This window comes from Haliotis cracherodii, unplaced genomic scaffold (genome assembly GCF_022045235.1).
Source record: "Haliotis cracherodii isolate W230 unplaced genomic scaffold, xgHalCrac1.p SCAF_6, whole genome shotgun sequence".
NCBI lineage: Eukaryota > Metazoa > Mollusca > Gastropoda > Lepetellida > Haliotidae > Haliotis > Haliotis cracherodii.
Window position 1 is genome coordinate 53643864 of NW_027266319.1, and position 24900 is coordinate 53668763.

The 24900-nt window shown below is 41.2% G+C and overlaps 1 protein-coding gene across 1 annotated transcript; it reads left to right on the forward strand.

Moving 5' to 3' along the window:
* Positions 1-93: 93 nt before the first annotated feature.
* LOC139444796 (protein DD3-3-like) lies at positions 94-23849 on the forward strand. The gene is made up of 13 exons (XM_071225757.1): positions 94-235; positions 2204-2257; positions 5479-5565; positions 6199-6294; positions 10669-10807; positions 11045-11170; positions 14258-14395; positions 16229-16647; positions 17557-17730; positions 18091-18326; positions 20170-20386; positions 21285-21402; positions 22880-23849. The coding sequence occupies exons 1-13, from the start codon at positions 153-155 to the stop codon at positions 23270-23272; spliced, it is 2280 nt and encodes a 759-aa protein (XP_071081858.1). The 5' UTR covers positions 94-152; the 3' UTR covers positions 23273-23849.
* Positions 23850-24900: the final 1051 nt, after the last annotated feature.

Below are 24900 nucleotides of genomic sequence, written 5' to 3' on the forward strand. Positions count from 1 at the left end.
TCGGTGGTACTATTTTGTAATACGCGCAAGTAAATATGGAAATGACTTGTAAAATCACGTGCCAGGTGATTCACTCGCATGTACGTAATAAAGAACGGATACGGATAAACAACGCTGCTTTTCGAGGAGTGGGAGCGAAACAGAACGGCAAAATGTCACTGTTTCTAAATATTTTGAGTGGAATAATTTTCATTATTTCAAGCGTTGAGGCTGATATTTATCTCCACAATTTCCGGTAAGTACGATGATCACTGTTTGTTGTTGAAACCAATGTTTTGACGGTAATGTAGGTAAATCATACACAGTGAAAGGCTGGATTAGTGGAGGGGAGGTAACTGCTGTTGTATTGAATGTCAAGGTTTGGCAATAAGCACAATAGTAGCACAGGCGTGAAATACAATGTTCTAAACAAAATTTGACTGTAACAATAATTAACACGTCCGTGCCCCGTGTTTGTTTATTTTATGTGAAGTATAACGATTTTTGTAACTAATTAATAAACAGATTAATGAATTAATTTATTGGGTCCAATTAATTTAAAACACCTTTCAAGATTGACTCTGATTTCGATTTATGACATACTGCTAGGTCTCATAAAGGGATTGGCCATTTATTACAAGGACAACCGTCAAGATAGACACAGTTTTTATGGATAACAACTTCTTTAATACTGTTGTTGTTATCCATAAAAATTGTGTCTGTCTTGTCATCTGCCAACTTCTAAGTAATGCCTATCAAACAAGATAAGGGGTTGTGATTAAGGAGGGTTGGGGTGGCATGAAAAAAACTGAAAGCGTAAGAGGTGGGAAACAATTTATCACAACTATATGTGTTGATTCTTTCAAATATTATTTATATAAATTTTTAGGGACTGGTCATACATTTTCCACCATGGTGAAAAGCGTTTCATTTATAATGGGGGAGGGGTGCTGGAGGGTCATTGACAATTTATTACCCAAAAGGGGGGGGGTGGGGGGGGGGGAATCAACACAACTGTGATACAGTCCTGGATTATTTGAGATTTATTTCCTACAAACCATGAACATGGAATTAAAGGTTTTCAGGAGAAAATATTTATGAAAAGACATTTGGGAAAGGATGTCTTCAATTATTTTCTTAATTTTTCAAAATTGTACTGATATCACAAGAAAGTATTTGATCTAGCTTGATACAAAAATATTCAGCTTCATCTTGGACATCAAATACATTTTTGGAGGACAGATGCTTGACAGACAAGTTTAGTGTGGAGACGGTACATAAGTCACATTGTTTCAGCATGCATGAAGGATCCATGGATGCAAGGGAATGAGAATAGGTGTGAAGGTACTTTTAGTCGTGTATGTTTGGCAGACGTTTTCATTGACTTGTTATATTTCTCTGTATCTTTGACTGAGGAGAGCTGCATCTCTTGGGTATGCTGGTATCCTGTGGGTTTAAATCAAAGATTTGACCTGATAATGATTCTTGGTTTGTCAGCACCAGATCCAAAATGGTAAATATCAACAAAATGCATCACTTCGGGCTTTCCTTCCACGTTCAGGTAGCAGACTGTTATGCAACTAAAATAATATTCAAGAGGGTGCCTATCCCCTTTTGGTATGCCGGATGCCCAGCCCTGTGAAGTTGTATTCTGGATGCTGCAGTGCAGTACACTGGATGCCATGAAATGTTTGTCTGTTACGCTGATGCCAATCTTCATTTTTTCTTGCAAAGCGTGACAAATAAATCAAATATTTAGTCCCAAGCTAATGAAATTACATGGTCATGCATTCTGTGTGAAAATCCAGTCTTAATTTTACTTTACCAGCCAGCTGTGTACACTGATATGACTCACAAGTTCTTAAATTGGATGCCAAGACAACTTACGTGGTATGCCGGATGCTTAAGAGATGGGTGTAGGCACCCTCATTCAAAGTAGTAGAAACAAAACTCATTCACTCACTCTCTCAATACTGAAAAAAGTAAATGTAGTTCCCTTTTGACAATGTTTGACCCTATCATAATCCCTGGGGAGATGGGGTAGCCTAGTGTTAAATAGTTTGCTCGTCACACTGAAGACCCGGGTTCAATTCCCGACATGGGTACAATGTGTGAACCCCATTTCTGGTGTCCCCCGCCATGATATTGCTGTGATATTGCTAAAAGTGGTGTAAAACCATACTCACTCAATCACTCACGATCATGATCACTCTTTCTACAACAGGGGCAGCAACAATCGGCTGGATGAAACTACTCGGCCCAGGACAAATGAAAAAAGGTTGGTATTACATTATCATGATTACTTTTTAGATAGAATATAAAGTTTATAACAGGAAAATGCGGATATAGATTGTTTTGAGAGGGTTGTAACAAACGGTTGTAACAAACTCAAAGAGACCACTAATTTTAGTTTATTACAACCGTAGTTCCTTCTAAGCATATATCTTAAGCAGCAAATATACTGCAAATGGACGGAATCACAACATATTTCGTTATATCCGTCAGTTCGTTATATGCATGCTCATTATATATGTAGTTTACTGCAAAAAAAAAAATTAGGGGTGCTCTTAAAACAAAAAGAAATAATTTGGGAAACAATTTTTGTTAGCTAAAAAGTCAATTAATTGTTATTTATGTTGAAAAAGTGTCACCAAACGATGTATAGTTGTATGTTTTTGATACAACTGGAAAGAAGTTAAGGATCATTGAATACCAGTAGCTCTCTCCCCCTTGTCAGGCTGTGCTGTTCCATGAGATCACCCCCTCTGCTTGTTAGACCAACCCTGCTCTGATGCTTTGTGTGGAGTTGTTTATCTGCCGTGCTTTACACGAACGAACCTGGTGGTCCTAAATAAAATCTCACCCGAGTGTCTTTTCATATCAAATATCAAAGAGTGTTGATATATTTGATATCAAAAGACACAAGGGTGAGATTTTATTTATCATCCAATATCATTCTTCCAACTTTTTCAGTTTGTTGACAGTAACATCCAGCATGTCCAATGCCTTAGTGTTAAAAGGACTCCCAACAGCTTCAATAGCCATTAGTGATGTCATTTGATTGTGATGCCATTGTAACAATCACACAATGGTCTGCAAACCATTGTGATGCAATTTCACTGCAGTGATATCTACAATGGAGATATCGCTTGATCTCATCCAAGCGGGGGCGGTCGGGTAGCCTAGTGGTTAAAGCGTTCGCTCGTCACGCCGAAGACCCGGGTTCGATTCACGACATGGGTACAATGTGTGAAGCCCATTTCTGGTGTCCCCCGCCATGATATTGCTGGAATATTGCTAAAAGCGGCGTCAAAACCATACTCACTCACTCATCCAAGCGATATCTCCTGTGGGAGCCAGTTTTGGATGATAACATCAGTATGTTTCAAAAAGCATATGTCTTGGTTACTCTATGAAAATAGGTAAGACTAAGGCTTTTTTACTTGAATAAATAACAACCAACCAAAGAATGGTAGTTAATTGACACCTGTTCCTTGATCAGTTAGCTTACAAAATAATACAATGCGTCACTTTCTTATCATGCTTATGGCTGGCATGGAAATCTCATAATTTATTGTAGCCTTACTGGTCTTGTATAGAAATAAAACAATAAAACATACCTCCTGTCTTTATGACATGACAGTACACGATGTACCTGGTAAAAAAACAGTTCATTTGTTTATCAACTTCGTTACCCATAGGGTTAGAAATAACCGTGATCATAAAAATCGTGCAGTGGTGCAAATATCACTTTCACTCGCACCAGTGTATTGTTTACGTCATCCAGATGCCATTTTTGATGTCATTCAAATTGTTTTGGGACGTAAAGTCATGCAACATTTGTGACTTTCTAAGATGGCAGCCGTGATCAGTCCATTTTTCTAAAGGGGAGCTAAAAAAGATTAAGAAATAATGGGTAATAAAGAAATTGTTACACACAAATGGGAGTCATACTGATCTTAGGAAACCTGTGTAAGAATTCATATACTTTGCTTTCACTCGGGGGAAATGCATGAATTCTGACACTTGTTTCGTGAAATCAGTATGATACTCATACTAATCTCTATTGATCGGATGAGCTGTATGCCTGAGGGTTATACAGCCAGAGGTGTATTATTCAGTATGCTTATGTATAAGTAATAACTTGAAGCAATGAAATATATGAAGTTTTATGTTGGTTTGTTGTTTACGATTAGCTCCTAGATGACTCATTTTTAAAAATAACCTCTCACCATGCTCACTAAGGGACCAGTTCAAAAGTTTCATGTCGGATAAAAATCTTAATTCCTCAAGTTTTGGTGTGGGGGCTTAAGGGCCCTGCAAGTTTTCCATCTGACAAAATGAACTTTCTTGATTTCTCAATGTTTTATGTAGTAAGTAAACTAAGCAAAGACTCTTCATTATCTCTATTTTTATCCTATTGTTATATTGTTATTCATGATAATCATATACAGTTAAGAGTTGTTTCTTATACATCCAGTATTTCCTGGAGGTAGGGCTATGTCACCGCTAACACTACTGGTAAATCTGTTTAGTGCATTGCATAATATGGAATGGCAGATTTGATCTGTAAAAACCCTACAAATGTTTTTCCAGAGACCATATACCGATATATGTGGTCTCTGGTTTTCGCAACACCTAGTAAGTAAACTTCAGTTGATAAACATTCTGAAAAAGCAGGTGAAAAAACGAGAATGTGTGACAAGAGAGGCCACTCAACTCAGGAATTCAACATTTTCTGAGTGAAGTTTTTAGTGGGGATGGGGGAATGTCTCAAACCTTAAGGTTTTAATATTTTTAGGACTTGAACTTTTGACCTGGTCCCTAAACACACTAAATATGTAGCGAACCAAGACATGTACTTGTATATGTCACTGTACGCCTCATCCTGCTGAACTGTTGGTCGACTTAACATTGTGCATTTATTGAACTGCTAGTTATTTGGCCTATTGCCAGCTGAAATAACCAAATGACTTGTCATATATCATTATATCAAGGCAGTGACTTGTTGGTAGCGTGACTTCTCACACATACTTGTAGTAGTTCATTTCTATACACTCTATTGGGATTCCTGGTTACAATAAGTCCCCAGCAACCAATGGAGGTTGTAAGAGGCAACCAAATGGATTAGGTGGGCAGGCTCAATGACTGGCTTGATTTTATGTCATCGTACAATATTGATCACTGGATTGTCTGGTCCAGACTTGATACAAAAGATAATAAACCATTGTTCATGATGATGACTGTTGGGGATGATTATGACCGTTGTTCAGACCTGTGAAGATCCGGGGTAGAATGGGTCTTCATCAACCCATGCTTGCCGTAAAAGGTGACTATGCTTCTCGTAAGAGACAACTAAAGGTGTTCGGGTGATCAGGCTTGCTGACTTGATTGATGCATGTCATCGTACCCTGAATGTATTCTACTGGATTATTTACAGACGGCCATTAAACAACAAACAAACAAACTGTTTTATACATGATAAACGTTGTGTTTCAGGATGTTTAACTCTCAGAACAACGCCCGAGGGGGGTACAACGTGGGCTCCCTCTTCTACTATCAGGGGTCCTTGCTGCCAATAGAATGGTGAGACGTAGCCCTGTACATCACCTGAAGCACTGTGCACACTTACACATAGCTGACTGGTTGTTTGGGAAGTAGTATGTTCCTGGAGCTTAGTGGACACATGCCATGATGTAGTTCAGTTATATATATGCTTAACCCTACAAATGCCTAGTAACATTTGGTATGAGCAAAAATGCATGTCTTGTAAATCTTGCCCTTGCCACGGTTGAGTACTGCATGATTTTTGTAAAACAGTTTTCATTGTAAATGTAGCATTAGTGCAATCCAATGTTCCATTTTTGACAATTCCTTCTAAAATCTCTTGTGTGGGTGTGGGGGGGGGGGGGCGAGTGGGGTAGCCTAGTGGTTAAAGCATTTACTCATCACACCGAAGGCCTCAAGTTCGCTCCACACATGGGTACAATGTGTGAAACCCATTTCTGGTGTTCTCTGCTGTGACATTGCTGGATTAATGCTAAACAATATTCACTCATTTCAAAATATGTCTCAGTTACATTTTGTTCTAAAAAAAATTATGAATAAACGAGACAAAACAAGCAAAGGTGGCACTAATTAGTTCATTGATGATTACATATGTAAGCATGAGTTGTTGTGGTTACAAGTGTAATAATAGGCCCTGTACTGTACTCTCAGGACCAACCAGCACTCCTGCCATGATGCCAACAGTCACTGTGAGATCATCCTGCAGTACATGTGCGGGGACACCGTTCGAGACGGCGCCACTACCAAGTAAGCCCACAAACCTCAAATGTGGTAGATTATCTTTTCCTGTAATGCTAAACGTGTAAATGCTGTGAAATGCAGGAAATCACAGAGAACAATTTTTGTTGCTCCAGTGAGCATTACCTTGACAATTATGTAAACATTATCGTACTTCATGAATCTGTGAGCATGTTTTGTTTTAATTACTCACAAATACCAGGTGTTCTTTGTAACAAGGTGTCACTGTATGTGTTGCCAATCCATAGTTGCAATTACCAGGTGGTCCCTATTAACAGTAAAGGCAAGAAATTTTATTGATGACAACCTCTTTATTCCATTATGTTGTGACCTTCCGGTGTAGACCTACTATCTATATTGAAACATCACATCATAGTAGATGTAAATATCTTGCCATTACTGTTACTTACCATCTTCCTGAGGCAAGGGAGTTAACTTCCTGTAAAACGTCCGGTTTCCACCCTTGCCAAACAAGGCTGGAATTATGGAGTTGGCTGGATTAATGAGTCTATGCATAGTCCAATCACTTGATGCACTTGGCGAGATAATTACGTTTACATTACATTATTGATCTTGGGTGTTGATCATATAGTCTTGATTGGGCGCCACCATTTTGTTTGAAGCAAATGCAAGTGATGTGAGAGGTGGAATCTGATAGGAGGAGCATTAGGACAGAACTCCCTGGTGGTGCTATGATCGAGCCCAGGAATTCTTGCCTAGTTAGGCAAGGGTGGAAACTTTTAGAGTCAGTTAATTCCCTTGCCCGAGGAAGATGGTTACTTACAAACTTCTAAAATAAATGCCAATCAATATGAAATCAAACTATATCCTTATCTTGTTTATCATAATTTATTAGACCACTTACATGAGTTATTATATCTGCTTCCAGAAATCAGGTCTGATTGTCCTTGCCTCATTTATGCTTGATTAAAAAAGTCACTAACATCAGGAAGAATGACAAATAATATTTGCACCATATACCCATCATGTTCAAATTTTTGCACAACAGTACCGTGTGTTCATATAAATATTAACATATATAAGGAAATGTCATCAGTTTATACTGTACAAAACAAGTTAAGGATCATAAATTGTGTTTCCACTCCCCCAAAATAACCATGAACCATTTCAGTATATATATATAAGTGGCAATCATTTCACCAGGATTGGTGATTAACAAGCTTTGTTACTGAGGATTTAACTTTACCAGCAATGACAGACATTATGTAGCTGTGTCCTGCTAGTATAGCATCACGGTTTATGTCCACTGTATATATAGCCTTTTAATAAACCCAAATATTTATTTGGCTGAATTGAATAACTTATTATTAACAAAACTTAACACATACATATTTATTTGAATAATTTATTACTTACATACAAAACTTAAAGCATACATTATCACATTCATATTTATTTGAATTGAATAACTTATTATTAACATACACAACTTAACACACACATTATCACATACATAATACACAATAATACACACATTAACTTAACATACAAAGTGATATTAAAAAGAGCTCTTTTGGAAACGAGTATGTCCCTCTTATGTCTATACCCAGGAAGACCAGTAAGGGAAGGATCACAATGGTACACATGGTGCAGTCTGTGTCGAGTTGTGAGATCACAAAATATACTACTTCAAAAAACTTCACCAGCTTTTTCCTATTACTATAGTTAATGTGTCCAGTGAGGCGGTGGAGTAGCTTAATGGTTAAGGTGTTTGCTCGTCACGCCGAGGGCCCGTATTCAATTCCCCATATGGGTACACTTTGTGAAGCCCATTTCTGCCGTGATGGAAAGTGGCATTAAACCAGACTCACTCACTGTCCAAACACATCTCAGAACACGGACACCAGAAGTAGTCGCTGTAACTGTGGAGTCCGTTCTCCGAGAACCACTCCATTATGCTGTACTGAGTGATACGATACAGCCTCTGTTCGACATAGCAGAGGTAAGATAAGTCTTTGAAGGAGGCGTATTCCTCCAGGAAGATCTGAACATCGTAGAACGCCTGCCACACAGTGTGCAGGTCGACCTCGGGGTGGGCGCCTGGTCTGTTGTCCAGGTCCCGGCGCTCCACACACATGTCACAGTGACAGCTGTCCTCTGTTTCTTGCAAACCGCGATGCTGGAACTGATCGTGCCGTGGTTGAGGTCGGCGGATGTCAGACTCAAGATTTTCCTCTTCATAGATCAGCCTCACTGTGTTGTGTTCCTCTGAGCATGACGACATGAGTTCCTGAATATACTCCGCTTCGGAACTGTCGCTGTCCCACACCCTGTCTTTACACTCACATGGGACTCTCTCTGCTTGGAGGGGGACCTCCGATATCAAGTTCAACAGAAGTTCATCAATATGGAAACATGCAATAGTGTCGCACTGCACTGCTTTGAGCTTGCTTGTGAACAGAATATATTCCCGCACTGTCCTCATCCGACACCTAAACTCGCACACATCTGGAACAGCCCGAGGTGGGGCTGGCGGTGTTGCACAGGAGAGCTTGGTCCGAGGCCTCTTGCCCCTGCAGTTGTCGTTGATGTACACCTCAGGGATGATGTGACTTAGTTGGAGTATAGCATCTGCGGGTAGGATGAAGAGCAACGCCTGGAGCATCTCGGTCTTCACACAATCCTCCTCTGTCATTCCCGGTGCTCCATCTTCATCGGAGTCGTAGATGGAGTCGGCGATGTTGCGCAGCCTGACAGAGTCCAGGTCAGGTTCGGGCACGATGGGTGCTTCATGGAGGAAAAGGTCATTGTTGTCGACATGGTCTGATTCAAAGGATCGTAACTCAACTTCTTTAACCCATTCCTCCGCTTGAACAATAGTAGACCAGCATTCCATCTTGTCAGTCGTGGAGTCTTGTTGTCGCCTCATGCAAAGTTAACTTATATTTGATACTCTATGCCTTCCACCTTCTTATATATCTATTCCAAAAAATCTTGAAGATCACCCAGCAAACAGTGTTGCCTTTGAGACATCTCCAAATATTTGATCAAAGCTGAGACACGTACATATCATTATAACATTGAATTTCATCTTCTACTCTCACTTAGTAAATTTCTTGATTTTGTATATTTAACATTTCATTAAAGTAAAACAATTAACCAATGAGATTCAAGAATGTACCACACATATGCTTACCCTTCTTTGCCTAGCCAATCAGATGTGTTAGAATGATTCGTGAAGAGAGATGAGGATGTTTGTGTGCTGAAGTGGATTATTGAAATGCTGTAGAGGGATTGCTAAACAGATTAACAGTCTTGTTAATCACCTCTCTATTGTGATTATTGGACAATTGCTAGGAATCATTTACTTTGGTTTAAGGAAGATGAGTTTGTTTTACAATTAGGGATTAACTCAGGTTCTTAGCAGTATATATGTACTTGTTACAACACTGATTGGATGAAGGAGGAGAATGTAGGAGAGTGTGACAATCTGAGCCTGTAATTGTGTAGATGTTTAAGAAGGATGTTGTTGCAGTCATTAAGCATGTGTTCCACAAAGTGGTGAAGTGTTTCACACAGTTCTTGGATTGTTTATTGTTACAAGCATAAAGTTGATAAACACTTGACACATCAGGGATTAGTCTAGGCCTGAGCATCGGCCCCGAGTCTGCAGCAAATGTCAGTCAAAAATACCAAATTGGAATTCAACATGTCCCATTTCATGTGATATTTATGACCAATGTTATAGCGTAAGGTGACTTGTATTTCACTGATGACAGGATCAGTAAAGAGGAAGATGCTTTTATACTTAGTTAACCATTATTGTGTTGAATGCAGTGTTGAAATTGAATTTAATATAGCTCTGAATTTTGGAAAATAAAAACTTTTGAATATCCCAATTTTAACAAAATATTTGTTTCCCTAATTGCCTGCCTGGGGCACTTAGTTAGGCCTCCTAATTAAACCCCTACACATTAGTCATTAGTCTAATGAATCAGAAACAGTAATTTGCAACTGGAAAATATCTTCATCGAGAAGGGAAAAGAGAGAGTGGCCATAACATATTTGATCATTCATGATGTAAGCATGAAAAACATTCTTGTGATGCTTCTTGTGTTGTCACTTTTTATGGAAGTAAATAATTATAGAATTTGCTCCATGTCAATAAATAACTGTTTATAATCATGTTATAATAAGATATTTATGTTATAGATTAGTTCAACATAGTCAGTTTTTTATTAAACTGAATTTCTTTTTTCAATTTTTTTTTTCTTACTGTTGAAAAGTTTAAGGTAAAATGGGGTTTCAATGTCGCATCCAAGATTATTGCACTTATGTAGTGACGTGCATACACATGGGACAATTGTTTGCACTCATTGCTATTGCTGTTTTCAAATCTAAAGATACTTTTTTTTTCTGTAGAACAATTCCTGAGACTAATGCCCAGTGTCTCAAAAATGACTGCAACAGCGACCGCACTTATGGCATGCACGAAGACTACAACTACTACAACCACTGTAAACGGCGACAACGAAACAAAGGCCTCTTTGTTGCCGACCAGGTAGATTTCAACTGACTGTAATCATAGCTGACTCTCAGCTTATCTGAAATCTAGTACTATAATAGCTGAAGAAGTAACATCAATGGCAATACATGCCCCCGTATCCGTCTTTCCAGTACCTCAACGTTCTTATGTAGAAAATAGATCTTTATCTTTTTATCTTGTACAAATATTAGGAACTGTTTGAGTTGATGTTATGGTACAGTGTATTTCAGATTCATGTTGGCTTTGTTCCAGAATCTAAACAACAGGAATCGTCAGTTTGCTCCGAACACAAGACAGAATCCAGCGGGAACCAGGTATGGGTACGAGTGTCCTGAGGAGAGAGATTACTACCCATACTGGCACCCAACACCCTGGAAGGTAGGCAGCTGGACCACGTGTTGTCCTTGTGGGGTACAGGGACAGAGGGTAGGCAGCTGGACCACGTGTTGTCCTTGTGGGGTACAGGGACAGAGGCAGCTGGACCATGGGTTGTCCTTGTGGGGTTCTTACCTTGTGTCTTGTGGGGTACAGGGACAGAGGGTAGGCAGCTGGACCACGTGTTGTCCTTGTGGGGTTCTTACCTTGTGTCTTGTGGGGTACAGGGACAGAGGGTAGGCAGCTGGACCATGGGTTGTCCTTGTGGGGTTCTTACCTTGTGCCTTGTGGGGTACAGGGACAGAGGGTAGGCAGCTGGACCATGGGTTGTCCTTGTGGGATTCTTACCTTGTGTCTTGTGGGGTACAGGGACAGAGGGTAGGCAGCTGGACCATGGGTTGTCCTTGTGGGATTCTTACCTTGTGTCTTGTGGGGTACAGGGACAGAGGGTAGGCAGCTGGACCATGGGTTGTCCTTGTGGGGTTCTTACCTTGTGCCTTGTGGGGTACAGGGACAGAGGGTAGGCAGCTGGACCATGGGTTGTCCTTGTGGGATTCTTACCTTGTGTCTTGTGGGGTACAGGGACAGAGGGTAGGCAGCTGGACCATGGGTTGTCCTTGTGGGGTTCTTACCTTGTGTCTTGTGGTGTACAGGGACAGAGGGTAGGCAGCTGGACCATGGGTTGTCCTTGTGGGGTTCTTACCTTGTGCCTTGTGGGGTACAGGGACAGAGTTTAGGCAGCTGGACAATGGGTTGTCCTTGTGGGGTTCTTACCTTGTGTCTTGTGGGGTACAGGGGCAGAGGGTAGGCAGCTGGACCATGGGTTGTCCTTGTGGGGTTCTTACCTTGTGCCTTGTGGGGTACAGGGACAGAGGGTAGGCAGCTGGACCACGTGTTGTCCTTGTGGGGTTCTTACCTTGTGTCTTGTGGCGTTCTTACCTTGTGTCTAGTGGGGTTCTTACCTTGTGTCTAGTGGGGTACAGGGGCAGAGGGTAGGCAGCTGGACCACTGGTTGTCCTTGTGGGGTTCATGGACAGACTAGGACCCTTTGCCATTATGCATGTAATGAGAGCTGACTAAAATGAGGTTCAGGTGGTCACAATGCATGTTGGTCTTGGCTGACTGGGCATTGGAATGAGATAGTAGGTTCCCAACAGAAGGTAATGATTCAGAGTAGAGTAGATCCCCCATTGATTTGTTTGTTTATTGTTTATTGCCTCACTCAGCAGTATTACAGCTATATGATGCACTGCGGTTTGTAAATTTTCAAATCTTGACCAGGCAGTCCAGTGATTGACATCATGAGCATCAATCTATGCAATTGGGAATTGATGACATGCATCAACCAAGTCCGCGACCCTGACCAACTGATTTCATTAGTCCCCTCTTACAACAGCATGGGTTGCTATAGTCCAATTCTAACCCTGGTCCTCACTGGTGTTCTTGTGATGGGCTAAAGTGGGGATTGGGTGGGCATAATGGCAGCTGAGTATGGACAGTACTTGGATGACCACCACTCTTCAGTAACTCTGCACTCTGCCGGGTGATGTGTGCCATTGAATCCCAGGGAGCTCGACATGGCGGATCATGGGTCCAATTTACTTCCACAAATTATTTCTGGTCCAGATTGATCACTCTGGGCAGCTGTGTATATCAATACACCCTAAGACTCCTACTTACTGACTCACTGACAGCTGTTGTAGGGGAAGAGTTACAGTAGTCGTAGCCAGGTTTGTTAGCCACAGTTCAGTCCTGCTGATGGTACTTACTATTGATAAATTGATATTGTGCAACAGCTGTCTCTTGGAATAACAATAACTTTGAAAAATGCATTTTTCATGCATACAAAATGCAACTTGTATTCCTAATTAAATTTCTTTTTCTATTTTTTGTATTTGTTAAAAAAGATTTTTACAAAAAGAGTGTATGAAAAGATTTATACCAAAATTTATATGGATTCCCACTCATAAGTGAGGAACATTAGGAGATCGGGAATATCTGGAACAATCAAATATTCCTTGTATCTCTACATGAAAAATAAGATTTTTAGAAATAATAATTATAAAATTTAATGGGTCATTATTTCTGAATTGATATGCAAGCAAAATGTGCTTATTTACTTGATATAATTTGAGCCAAAGTTCCAGATCATTTTTACTTTGCTGCAATCCAAAAATAAGTGTTGAATCGTTTCTATGGCTGTGTTCCAAAGGTTGCATGTATTATGTCTACATGTCCTATTTTGAATAATGTACTTTTAGTAGGCAGGGAGTGGTGTATAACTATATATTTGAACCACTGGAACTTAGTATCCACAGTACACCTTAAGAGTTTGCTATTATATTTACTACAGTCTTCTAAAGATACAGTATTTCCTCTTGTTAAATATTTTTACATTTCGTACAATGTTGACTTTTTTTCAACAATGTTTGTTTACTTAAAGTTTGTAAATGTATTGAGTGCCTTTTTCATAATTCTGTATCTAATGGGATTTAAGTGGGGTCTCTGATTCATCCAGTTAATCCTCCTTTTCCTGCACTTATTGGTGAATGTCTGCAGCGGCAGTGAGAAAATATTCTTTTTCTATTTGATACCCAAACTTTGAGTCGACAAGCCTACACTTTTTGAGGTGTCCATCCGTGATGTAATGTAATGAATTAACATATCATCAAGCGTAAATTGCCCTTGTTTCCGGATTCCGGGTTAGAATTGGTCCCCATAACCTATGCTTGTTGCCAGAGGGACCAAATGGATTGAGTCATCAGGCTTGGTTGATGCATGTCATCCTTTCCAAATTGGATAAATTGAAGCTCATGATGGCAGTCGTAATGTCGATCATGAAGTCCGTTATTTCAGGAATATTGTTGAATATTGCCAGCACTAAAAAATGTACAGCCAAACATCCACCACACATCATTTTTCGACCATTGAACAATATATTTTCATTTTGTAAAACCTGAGGACAAACATCCCACCCTTACACACACCTAGCACACACCCAGCACACACACGCCCACACACGCCCACACACGCCCACTCACACACATGCAGAGTATCAAATGGTCATTGTTTGGTCTGTGGTCTCCCCAGGACATAGCAGTGATGACTAATGATGCCCAGCGCTGCCTGTACTACCGAGCCCAGAGTGAGAACGTCAAGTCTCGCTGGGCCTGTGTCCTCCACAACGACAGCACCACCGCTATACCCAACAACAAGGAAGACTGCGAGGTAAGTCTCCGACCAAGGCATGTTGTGCTTGTCATGTAGGGAGGGAATCCAGGAGTGACTCTTGTCTTGTATTGCTGTACAGACAGTGAAAAACAGTGAAAAACAGTGGCTTTGTAGTTGTGTTCATCAGTGTACATGATATAAATTATCATAATTTCACTCGATATGAGGGGGCACAGGTGGCCCAGTCGCCTAAAGCGCCGCGATTCGCTGTGCAGAGTTGCGTCCCTTGGGCACGCCAGAAACCTATGTTTGTTAGTTCAAATCCCAGTTTGCCCCGATTATGTTTCTAGGTTTGTCAGCACCATACCCATGCTCGTGGGTTTCACCGAAGTGGTAAACGTCTGAGGCCTGCATCACTTCGGGCTTTCCTCCCACATTCAGCCGACACGCCGCGATATAACTGGAATACTGTTAAAAGCGGCGTTAAACCCAACTCACTCACTCACTCACACACTCGATATGAGAATAGATTTAACAATCCATTGTCCAGCAAGGACAGCTAGCCTCGGACAAAAACAGGCAATATGAACAAAGGTTGCGACTGTGTACCGAGGGACAGGCCTCAGCAGTAGATATCTTTAGCCATCAGTGCCGTGAGTGTCATTGATGCATTGGGACACCCAGCTGCTTTTCTCCCACAGCAGTCAAGATGCACGACATGCCCAGATGCTCATTATTCTTCGAGGAGCCATGTAGCATTCCAGGCATGATGGTATTCAGAATGTTATTGAACTTGCACATACACAGTCGCCTGGTCAGTTATGGAATAGCAGGATTTCTGTTATTTCTTCTTGTCACTGGCCGAGGACCAGCAGTTGGAAATTAAAGGGCTCCCTTCAGTGAGTTTTACGCTGCTTTTAGCAATATTCCAGCAATATCACGGTAGGGGACACCAGAAATGGGCTTCACACATTGTACCCATGTGGGGGATAGAACCCGGGTCTTTGGCGTGGCGATTGAACGCTTTAACCACTAGGCTACCCAACCGCCCTGGGGCCTTTGAAGTTTGCTGTTGAGTTTAAGTAATGAGGACCTCCTAAAGTTTTGTTTTTGAACAGTAAGGATATGACAATGACCCATCCTCTATTATCCCGGGTATTTTATCTCCATCCTATTATGATCCATACCCTGGACCCATCGGCCACTGTAGTTTTGTTTCGGAAGTGACATCATATCTATCTTGCTTGTCACTAACTTAGCACAGTCTTGAACATGAATCAACAGCCAATCCAACCTCTTTGGGAGAGTTCGGTATCGGTCTACATTAAAGTGTATGGGTTTATATGAGCGAGCCATCAATATATTTGCTTATATCAAAAGAATGTTATTAATGAATGAGCTGGAAAAATGTTTACCTGAGTATAAAGTGGGAGCAAGGTCGTTATGCTATCAGGCGTTCCCAGTTGAATTGGAGAAGGCATGCGCAAGAGTAGATGATATCGATGCTTGTTTCAATCAGGAAAGAACAGGGTATTTTGATTGGACGGCTATTTTGAGCATTGATTCCAACTACACTGGACATGAATTTAAACTTTGTTGACTTTTTTGTCATAAAAGAATGGAATGTAATATCATGGGCGCTGTTCCACAAAGCAATCTTATCACTAAGATAATGACAACTCCCATACTTTAAAACAGGCTTACGATAGGCGTAGTGCAACGTTTGCCTAATGAACTGCAACCCTGATTAATTTAGGATGATCACCTCTCGACTTCCATGCTCAACTTTGAACACTGCAGTTCCTGATTATACTTAACCTGTTCATGAATCCTGTCCATGAGTCCCGTCAACGTTAGTGCATATTTGAATATATCAAACTTCATTCCCAGCAACTTGAGACCAATGGAGTTAAGGGCCAGTGGAAGGAATTTCCTTCACATGGATTACCTCCCCCTGACTGTCGGGAGACAGACTTCTCTCGGGACAATCACCTAGGAAACGGCATTGGCGGTCACCCCCTACTTTACAACTGGACAGTCCCGAACATCAGCCACGAGAAGTGTGTGATGAGGATCCGATACAACGTCTCAACCAACGACTACGATGGCTGGAACACAAATTATAGTCAGAATGGAAACCCAACCAAAATCAAAATGGCCGACAAGTATGGCTTCTCTACCGAGGAAGCTGCTGGAACAAGAGGTTACAAGTTTAAAAATAACCCCGAGGTGAAGCTGTTCGACGATGCTGACTTCAGCCTTCAGCTGGCCATCAACACTGCCCAGTATGGTCGGGTGTTTCAAGATAGGTGAGTTGCAAACTGTCAATGTAAGAGCTATTCTGTCAGTACGAACTGGAAATAATTAACATTGTGTGGCAACAACATGAATGTATATTGGAGAAAGGCCTCCAAGTCCATTAACAATGTTATGTTGGTGAGACAGTTTGTATATATTGGGTTACGCTGCAACTTGTTGCAATCTTGTAGGAATGTATGGTGACCAGAGTCATATTGTCCCTAAATGTGACACACAGACCAATCATTTGATACATTCTCATAAATGACCATATTCCTAAATAATAGATGTCACTGGTACAGTATTCTAATGTACTAAGTAACTTGTATGTGTAAATACAACCGCATCAGTGGTCTAGTGGTACAGCGTCTGCCTAGAGAGCGGAAGGTGTCATACCAAAAGATGTTAAAAGATGGTACTAGGAATCGTAACCAGGCCTTCTGCATGTCGACTAAACACCTTCCGTGATATTGCTGGAATATTGCTAAAAGCGGCATAAAAACATACTGACTCACTCGAGCAAACACTTTCAACACAAGTGAGTGAGTTTTTACGCCGCTTTTAGCAATATTCCAGCAATATCAGGATGGATGACACCAGAAATGGGCTTCACACAATGTACCCATGTCAGGAATCAAACCCGGGTCTTCGGCATGACGAGCGACCGCTTTAACCATTAGGCTACCCGACCGCCCCCTTTCATCACTAGGCTACCCCACTGCCCATATAAGCCTTATGAATAAATGAAGATTGTGCAGGATTTTTTATTGTTATAAATAAGAGATTTACATTTCTATCTGTATCATGTATTGAAACATTCAAAAACTTGTTATCTAGGAAATACTGAAGTGATATCTCTGTAGAAGTTTGTATGATTAGGAAGATGATGGTTTAATCGTGCTAATGATGTTTATTTTCAGGTCTCACACATTTGCTATACGCCCTCGTCCCGACCACATTGACAGCACAAGTACCATCCACAACTTGAACGTACGCGGCAAGCGTGGCAACATCGTGCAGGTGTATCCTTCTGTGGAATACGACTTTGTACCAAACACCCTGGAGATGGGGACAGGGGAATATGTGCACTTCCAGTAAGAAGTTTGTTGCTGATGTGGACTGTATACAATGCATTTGATCAATTATTAATTTAAAACTTGACAGTTATTTTAATTTCGTTTGAGTTTTGGTGTTGTTTCTTGTTATTTTTCTAAATCATCAAAGATGGACCAGTCAGACAAATAAAAACAAATTAAAACTATTTTCTGATTGTGGCTTTGATCTGTTAAATATGTAAGCTAAAAAGTAAGAAAATATTGCCTTGCACCATCAAATATGACACTTATCTTAATTCTAGCATGATAGAGATTTTGACTTTGTGATTTGTGAGGAACTTTTTAACATTAATGGCTACAATTCTGCGACAGATTTTAGCCTGTTCTTTGATTTCTCAGATGGACTGGTTCCAACACCAACAACCGTGGCAACGATGGAAACGGTCTGGCTGGCACTGACCGCAACAACATCGTTCTTCTGTCTGCAAAGAAATACCCAGAAGGCAGTGGGGCCTCCTTTGGGCCTGGCGCGAAACGGGGACATTTTGGTGTTAATTACCCCGAACATGTGACAAATGATACCTTCCTGGGACTGGGAAGAAATGATGTAGAAAAGCTTGCACTTCTCACCACAGGTAGGTTTTTGTGCTTAATCATATTATCGTACTAACACAAAGAGCTGTGACAATAGACCAATGGTGTGATCCGTTATGTATCAACGATACCTTGCTCACGATCTGATACGTATCACGATACTTGTATATGCTCTTATCTGAGATGCATAAGCCATCTTTTTCGAAGACAGGATAGTCAAATATACCTGGCACACTGACGATTTATAGTGGATGAAAATATTTAGTTTTTCACTACTAATTAGTGATTGGTGTAACAGCCATTAAAGTAAACATTTAAGATAGGAATCGATATTCTATACTTAGTGTGCGACTGTAAAATAAATAAAGTAAAATATCGCGCTCCTACGATGCATCGTGTATCGTCCCACAACTACTAACTTATATATTTCTTCATGAAACCTTGAACGCATGTCGTTCTATTAGGTTTGCTGTTACTGTGAGGATTTTGAAAATGTTATGAGTTGCGGACCATTTCTGAACATTTCTTCATATAAATTTGTTATCCCAGTGGCTGGTTCCTTGTGCTTTGCAGGTCATTTTGAGTGTTGTAGTTTAACCAGAAATAAGTGAAAATGTCATCAGTTAAGGTTCATCTCAAAACAGAAACTTTGCAGAAATCTTGACATTTCCCATCTTCCCGAGGCAAGTGAGTTAACTGACTATAAAAGTCCAGTTTCCACCCTTGCCGAACTAGGCTGGTATTATGGAGTTACATTTTGGCTGGACTAACGAGTCCATGCATAGTCCAATCAAAATCGCGCACCGGAATAGAAATCCGGTTGGTAGAGTGTCATGCAGATTTCGGTCGACTGCAGGATTTGCAAAACATGTGCACCACCAACACGTTGTCAACTGATATTTTCTAAATCTTTTCATGTTTTTATCAAGGTGCTCACGTAATTTGATGCACTACGCAATGTAAGACTCGTTTTTTCACAATATAGATCTTGATTATCGATCAGATCGTCTTGACTGGGCGCCACCGTTTTGTTTGAAGCAAATGCAAGTTATACGAGAGGTTAAATCTGATTGGTCAATAGGAGAGGCATAGAAAGGACATAACTTGTAAAAGCCACTGGTGGCGCTACGATCGAGCCCAGGAATTCCAGCCTAGTTCAGCAAGGGTGGAAACTGGACTTTTAAAGTCAGTCAACTCTCTTGCCTCGGGAAGATGGACATTTCCAGACAACTTTGCATTTGTTGTTTTTCCGCCTGTTTGTACAACAAGACTCATTTTGCTCCATAGTGTTGTACTTGTGTGTAAGGGTTACTTGCTTTTGTGTCTGATCATCTAAATTGAAGAAACTATTTGGCTTAGGCTAAAAAAATAATAGTCTTGGTTCTCAGGCACTGCCCGCACCGTCATCAAGTTTGCCGGACATTTCATTTTTATTACCATTTCTTTTTTAAAAATATAAAAAAATCCTTCAATATTCCAAGTCCAACGGTAGTCAAATACTGTAATTTTTCACCCAGCAATAGTGTCCCTAATGAATTCTGAATTCTGATCTAGACATGGGTGCCATGGCAACCAAATTTGCGCATTTCTCAGCCATCCTTTATGTATAGTTATGGAAATTGAAAGGCAGTATGTGGTATGTATAATAATGTATAGTAGTTATTTGGGGGTGTATTGCTTTTGACCCTGCCCTGGTCTGCCATGAAATAGTCATGTTGATTGTAACCATCAAACTTGTAATCTAGTACCCATATATTCTTGTTCAACTCTTATGTCATGACGTTTCAACCTAAATACTCAGACCATGAGACCTTGTGACTAATTGTTTCTCACTAGACGAACACAGATGGGTAAATGTTGTCAACAGTGTGTTGCCTTTTGTAGGTCAGTTCGGTGGAGAAATGTCACAGCTGGATGATGCAGGTACATACTTCAACCTTGACCCAAGGCAGATAACTCAGCTAGGAACCTACCACTTCATGTCCACGAGGAACAACGACTTCTCCAACAGGGACCAGAAGGCCCGCATCATGGTGTACCCCTACCCAGTCAGATACGAGGCCATCGGCAGCATGGGCGGCAGTGTCACCCTGCCTAGTGGGTAGGTGTCGTAGTGGTGTCGTAGTAATGTCACATTGTCTAGTGGGTAGATGTCATATTTGTGTCACCCTGCCTAGAGGGTAGGTGTCATGAGGTGTCGTAGTAATGTCACATTGTCTAGTGGGTAGGTGTCATATTTGTGTCACCCTGCCTAGAGGGTAGGTGTCATGAGGTGTCGTAGTAATGTCACATTGTCTAGTGGGTAGGTGTCATTAGGTGTTCTAGTGATGTTACCCTGCCTAGTGGGTAGGTGTCGTAATGGTGTCACCCTGCCTAGTGGGTAGGTGTCATTAGGTGTCGTAGTAATGTCACATTGCTTAGTGGGTAGGTGTCATTAGGTGTTCAAGTGATGTTACCCTGCCTAGTCGGTAGGTGTCCTAGTGGTGTCATCCTGCCTAGTTGGTAGATGTCATTAGGTGTTCTACTGATGTTACCCTGCCTAGTGGGTAGATGTCGTAATGGTGTCACCCTGCCTAGTGGGTAGGTGTCATTAGGTGTCATAGTAATGTCACATTGCTTAGTGGGTAGGTGTCATTAAGTGTTCAAGTGATTTTACCCTGCCTAGTCGGTAGGTGTCCTAGTGGTGTCATCCTGCCTAGTTTGTAGATGTCATATTTGTGTCACCCTGCCTAGAGGGTAGGTGTCATTAGGTGTCGTAGTAATGTCACCTGCTTAGTGGGTAGAGGTCATTAGGTGTTCTAGTGATGTCACCAGGGTGTAATTTGTTCATTCTTGAAATGACGTTTAGGTACAGGTGCTAATACCTTTCACGCCTGCTTGCCAGAGGGTAGTTTACAGAATGGCTTGAGGCGGAACTAATTGTTTGTTATATGCTTTGAGAACAATCACAAATCCTCCCTTCTTAGTGTTTCATTGTGGATTATCTCCCCCTGTTACAGCAATGCCAAGGTTGAAGTGAGTCAAGGAGCCTTTGACAGACTACAGAAACTGAGACTTGAGGAATGGAGTCGAGAGGAGGGAGACAGGCAGATGCAGGCTGCACACCAGACCATGAATGTGAGTAGACACCATGGTTTAAATACAGAGAGGTGCTTTCACCACCATTGCCATATGTGTTGTTACAAGATGGTTTAACCTTTGCCACGGGTGTTACAGGGTGGGTTAACCTTTGCCACAGGTGTTACAGGATGGGTTAACCTTTGCCACAGGTCCTGTTACAGGGTGGGTTAACCTTTGCCACAGGTGTTACAGGGTGGGTTAACCTTTGCCACAGGTGTTACAGGGTGGGTTAACCTTTGCCACAGGTCCTGTTACAGGGTGGGTTAACCTTTGCCACAGGTGTTACAGGGTGGGTTAACCTTTGCCACAAGTGTTACAGGCTGGGTTATCCGTTGCCACAGGTGTTGTTACAGGGTGGTTTACACAGGTGTTGTTACAGGGTGGTTTACACAGGTGTTGTTACAGGGTGTTTAACCATTGCCACAAGTGTTGTTACAGGGTGTTTAACCATTGCCACAAGTGTTGTTACAGGTTGGGTTAACCATTGCCACAGTTGTTGTTACAGGGTGGTTTAACCATTGCCACAGGTGTTGTTACAGGCTGGGTTAACCATTGCCACAGCCGTTGTAACAGGGTGGTTTAACATTTGCCACAAGTGTTGTTGCAGGGCGGTTTAACCATTGCCTTAGGTGTTGTTACAAGGCGGTTTACACAGGTGGTGTTACAGGATGGTTTAACCATTACCACAGGTGTTGTTACAGGGTGGTTAACCATTACCACAGGTGCTGTTACAAGGCGGTTTAACCATTGCCACAGGTGGTGTTACAGGATGGTTTAACCGTTGCCACAGGTGCTGTTACAGGATGGTTTAACCGTTGCCACAGGTGCTGTTACAGGATGGTTTAACCGTTGCCACAGGTGCTGTTACAGGGCAGTTTAACCATTGCCACAAGTGTTGTTACAGGGCAGTTTAACCATTGCCACAAGTGTTGTTACAGGATGGTTTAACATTTGCCACAAGTGTTGTTGCAGGGCGGTTAACCATTGCCACAGGTGTTGTTACAGGATGGTTTAACCATTACCACAGGTGTTGTTACAGGGTGGTTAACCATTGCCACAAGTGTTGTTACAGGGTGGTTTAACCGTTGCCACAGGTGGTGTTACAGGATGGTTTAACCATAACCACAGGTGCTGTTACAAGGCGGTTTAACCATTGCCACAAGTGTTGTTACAGGGTGGTTTAACCGTTGCCACAGGTGCTGTTACAAGGCGGTTTAACCATTGCCACACGTGTTGTTACAGGGTGGTTTAACCATTGCCACACGTGTTGTTACAGGGTGGGTTAACCATTGCCACAGGTGTTGTTACAGGATGGTTTAACCATTACCACAGGTGCTGTGACTGTCCTCCCTCAGCATAGTCAAGGGTTTGGGTTGAGATGACATTTAAAACCACATGCCAAATGCAAAACTCTATCCCAGCTTTCAGGCAGTTTAGATGTAATTTCAGAGCTATATTTTCCGTTATGTTTCAGCTCGGCAGTGACTACGTCAGCAACTTCCTGGTGGTGTATCCACAAAGCCAGATCGCCAGTGACAGCAAAACATTCACCATTGAGCTGAAGGTTGACAGCGGCAGCTCGGACGTCGTCGTCTACAGATCCAACGCCAACAACTTCGCGACATGGACGAGAGTGGATGCCAGTATTGACGGCAACATGGCCAAGTTCCAGGCCCAGGGAGGGGGCGTCTTCGTGGCACGGAGCAGCAGCAACATCGGGATGGTCGTCGGGATAGCTATTGCCTGTATTGTCATTGTCGTCATCCTCATCGGGACTCTGGTTTACTTCAAACTGCATCCCAAGAAGTGGCAAAGTGTTAAAAACAACGCCAAATACATTCAGAGATCTACTCAGAGCAAAGTATGAGAAATATTTCTGCTGGAAGAACAACCATCTCGGCTCAATAGGTAGCACATTTTTATCAACCTGACCAATTAGAAATCCACCAGCAATGTAAGTTTTGCAAAACAAGATGTTTAATTATTTTTCACAAAGTAGGCCCAATTTATGGATAACAACTTCTTTATTATTCTGTGATAGCAACGTTTTGTTAGGTCCTTACAGTCAAGCAACACTGATTAATGGTAAGGAATTATAAATGGTAGGTGAGGATTGACCGTGACGATTTGCATACAAGAGAGAGATTGACATGAGTAGGTGAATGTAGTTTAATTTAGACATTTTAAAGGTAAACAAAAGCTATTATTTTCTCAAATATTTTTTTACGTCAAATGTTCATTTCTAAGATCAGATATTTGAATGACTTTAGCGGATGTGTTGATCGGTACCAATGTGTACACCATAGTGAGTATGGTTTTACGCCGCTTTTAGCAATATTCCAGCAATATCACGGCGGGGGACACCAGAAATGGTGTACACCATAAGTGTGCAGATAATCACGTTAACCTGTTAAACTATACATACTGTATTTGCCATATGAAGCGCCGGGGGGGGGATTTTTGTTTTGTAAAAAGAGTACCCGCCATGATATCGCTGGAATATTGCTAAAAGCGGCCTAAAACCGTACGCACTCAATCACTGTAAAATAGAGACAAAAATCCATAAGACAATACAGACTGTCAAGTAAATTTTCTGTCCAAGTAGAATGCGTTTATAAAGATTTATCTAGAAGTTGGTCAAGGGGTGCTTGTTGGAGCAGGGCGCTTATTGCAGTGAATATGGTACTTCAAAGGGTGATGCACCAGTGCATCGATGCATCTTCTCATTAGCCTTCATCATTGGTAGTATCTAGTCTTGACCATCATGACAACAGCAGGGATTTGTCTAGAACTGCCCTGAGGCCAATATTCGGCTTCAAGTCTGCAGCAACTGTCAGTAAAAATTCCCAGATTTAAATGAAAAAAATCCTTTATGTTAATATAGTTATTACTAATGTTATAACTTTGGCAGGGAACTTGTACTTCCACAAATAAAGAGGCTTTAATGTTTAGTGATGCATAATGCATAAAATGCAATGTTACAATACCTCTGAATTTAAGAACATTTGAACTTTAAAAAATCTGATCAAAATCATAATTGTTCCTCAATATACCTGCCAAAGGCACTTAGTTTAGAGTCTACGATACAGCCCCACATAGAGGTCCCTATTCCCTTGTCTAAATGTCGACATTTTATCAGCTGGATCCAGCAATCTCCACATCTAGAAACTCCACACTGTTATGAATACAAATACTCACCTTTCAGTCTTACATATCAGATGTGACTTGTGTAATACGTGCATGTATCATACATCTTTATCATTTAGAATCTTGTTCATATTCCATACAAATTCCACAGCATCTCTAACAGCGTAATATGTATTTATGATCATAATCATATTTGATAATGAATGAGAACAAAATCGTGAAAATATTGTTGCAACATTATTTCAGTGGATTGATGTGCCATTAAATCAAGCATTCCATCTGTTATAGCAAGGATGTTTTAGTGGAATCCGGGCCATTGAAGTTAAATATTTCTTCACAATTTATTTC